The sequence below is a fragment of the Helianthus annuus genome, chromosome 2 (genome assembly GCF_002127325.2).
Source record: "Helianthus annuus cultivar XRQ/B chromosome 2, HanXRQr2.0-SUNRISE, whole genome shotgun sequence".
Taxonomy (NCBI): domain Eukaryota; kingdom Viridiplantae; phylum Streptophyta; class Magnoliopsida; order Asterales; family Asteraceae; genus Helianthus; species Helianthus annuus.
In genome coordinates, this window is record NC_035434.2 from 29,245,835 (window position 1) to 29,248,397 (window position 2,563).

General features: G+C 45.2%; 2 protein-coding genes across 2 annotated transcripts; both read left to right on the plus strand.

The window, feature by feature from the left end:
• The first annotated feature begins 340 nt into the window (after nucleotides 1-340).
• On the plus strand, nucleotides 341-823 carry LOC110887711. The gene has a single exon (XM_022135283.1). It carries the CDS (start codon nucleotides 341-343, stop codon nucleotides 821-823), a length of 483 nt encoding a protein of 160 aa, XP_021990975.1.
• A 42-nt stretch (nucleotides 824-865) lies between these two features.
• LOC110887712 lies at nucleotides 866-1,801 on the plus strand. Its single transcript, XM_022135285.1, has one exon. The coding sequence runs from the start codon at nucleotides 866-868 to the stop codon at nucleotides 1,799-1,801; it is 936 nt and encodes a 311-aa protein (XP_021990977.1).
• The last annotated feature ends 762 nt before the right edge of the window (nucleotides 1,802-2,563 follow it).

Below are 2,563 nucleotides of genomic sequence, written 5' to 3' on the forward strand. Positions count from 1 at the left end.
GATATCTCTTGTAATATGTAAACTATCCTAATATAGGATAAACATAATGTGTATATACTGTGGAATGAATGAGGAGGGATTCACGAATCCAATTACACTTGATATTGCCTTCATGGTATCACGAGTACCAGGCAACCCTAAAGCCGTCACCGACTTCTAAACCGCTGCCATTCACAGCCTCCTCTTCTCAGCTTCCTCTTTTCGATATCTCCCTCCTCTTCACCATGGAATCCAAGATACATCCGGCTTCCACTGTAACAAATATCAAAAGTCTAATTCCCGTTACTTTAGAGATGGAAATCGGCCAATACACGTCTTGGAGCGAGCTTTTCAAGATCCAATGTCGAGCCTTCCTTGTGCTCGACCACCTGTCCCCGAACCACCACTCGTTGCCCCCTCCTCTTCCACAGACACTGACGAAAAGAAAGCAGCCGACGAGAAGCAAGATCAGCCGCTTCCGCCTCCCGAAACCTTATGGGATTGCCTTGATGCCATCGTTCTACAGTGGATTTACGCCACAATTTCGAACGATCTTCTTCACACCATCTTAAAACCAAACACTACTGCCTACGAGGCGTGGACTACTCTTGAAAACATCTTTCAAGACAACAAGAGCTCGCGTGCTATTCACCTTCTCCATAAGTTCTCGAACACTCGTCTCGATGGGTTTCCAAACGTTTCGGCCTACTGTCAACTACTGAAAATTCTTGCCAATCAACTAGCTAATGTCGGATCTCCCGTCGATAACGAGCGGTTAGTATTGCAACTTTTATCTGGACTCAATGAACAGTATGAAGGTATAGCAACCATCATACAACAATAGGATCCATTGCCCTCTTTTTACGATGCCCGCTCAAAGTTAGTAATGGTTGAAAGTCGCAAAGCCGAGCAAGCTCTACACGCCGCCCAAAACGCAGGAACCGCTTTGAATGCTAATTCTTCTCGCCACTCGGCTGCCTCCTCAGCTCCGAATGATTATCGTAACGATGGAACAGACCGCACTCGTGGTAGGGGTTGGTCCCACGGCAGGGGCAGGGGCCGTGGTAACGGGGGTCGCGGCAGAGGACCTCAACAGTATGGCGCTCCGGGGTCTGGTTCAGGTTCAGCTACCTCACAACAGTTTGGATGGCCCAACTCTTTCGTCAACCCTTGGGCCCCGCAATCTTGGACCGCACCTCAGCAATACCTGTGGCCCACATGGGCTGCGCCACCTTGCCCGTATCCCACCACTAATCCACGCCCCATCAATAATAACAGTGGCAATGGTATACTTGGCCCGCGACCAACTCAAGCCCATCATACCGCATACACGCCAACTGACATCGAACAAGCAATGCACGCCATGACTCTCAACCAACAGGATCCGACACACTATATGGATACGGGAGCTACCGGGAACATGACACATGTTGCAGGTAATTTCCAATCGTTTTCTAATAATAACATGTCACAGAATATCATTGTTGGTAATGGCACAACCATACCAGTACTTGGACATGGCACACAAACCTTACCACCCCCCTTCCCACCCCCCATTCTTAAAAACGTCTTATATGCACCCAAATTAATAAAAAATCTAATCTCGGTTCCTCGGTTCACCACCGACAACTCTGTTTCTGTTGAATTTGACCCGTTTGGTTTTCTTGTGAAGGACTACAAGACCCGGATCCCTATCCTCAGATGCAACAGTAGTGGCGATCTTTACCCGCTTCTACTTGATTCTAGAAACACCACAACACCATCAACCTTCGCTGCTATTTCCTCTACACTATGGCATCAACGTCTCGGTCACCCGGGCTAACCTTTATTGCATTCTTTAAAACAAACTTGTTCGATTGGTTTTGATAAATTTAATAAACATGTTTGTCAATCTTGTGTGTTTGGTAAAAGTGTTAGACTTGCATTTACTTCTTCTAATACACAGATTTTTTACCATTCGATATTGTGCATAGTGATCTTTGGACTTCACCCATATTGAGCTCCGCTGGGCACCGATATTATATTTTATTCTTGGATGACAAAACAATTTTTTTATGGACTTACCCCATTGCTAAAAAGTCACAAGTATTCTCCATATTTTGTCACCTATATAAACTAATCGAAACCCAATTTTCCACAAAAATAAAAACCTTCCAATGTGATAATGGGAAAGAGTATGTTAACTCCTCGTTTCACCAATTTTTTTAATCAACATGGAATGGTTTTTCGCCTCTCCTGCCCTCACACCTCATCCCAAAACGGCAAGGCCGAACGCAAAATTCAAACCATCAACAACATGGTTCGAACCATATTAGCTCATGCCTCTATTCCTCCTAATTTTTGGCACCATGCCCTTTAAACCGCAACCTATCTCCTTAACATCTTGCCTAATAAGCAACTACACAACAAAACATCAATCGAACTTCTTTATCAACGTACACCGTCTTATGACCACTTACGTGTGTTCGGTTGCCTATGTTAATCCTCATCCCGTCTACCTCCATTCACAAACTTGCGAATCGCTCTTACCCTCGTGTCTTTCTTGGATATCCGCAACCACATCGCGGATACAAGTGCTTCAACT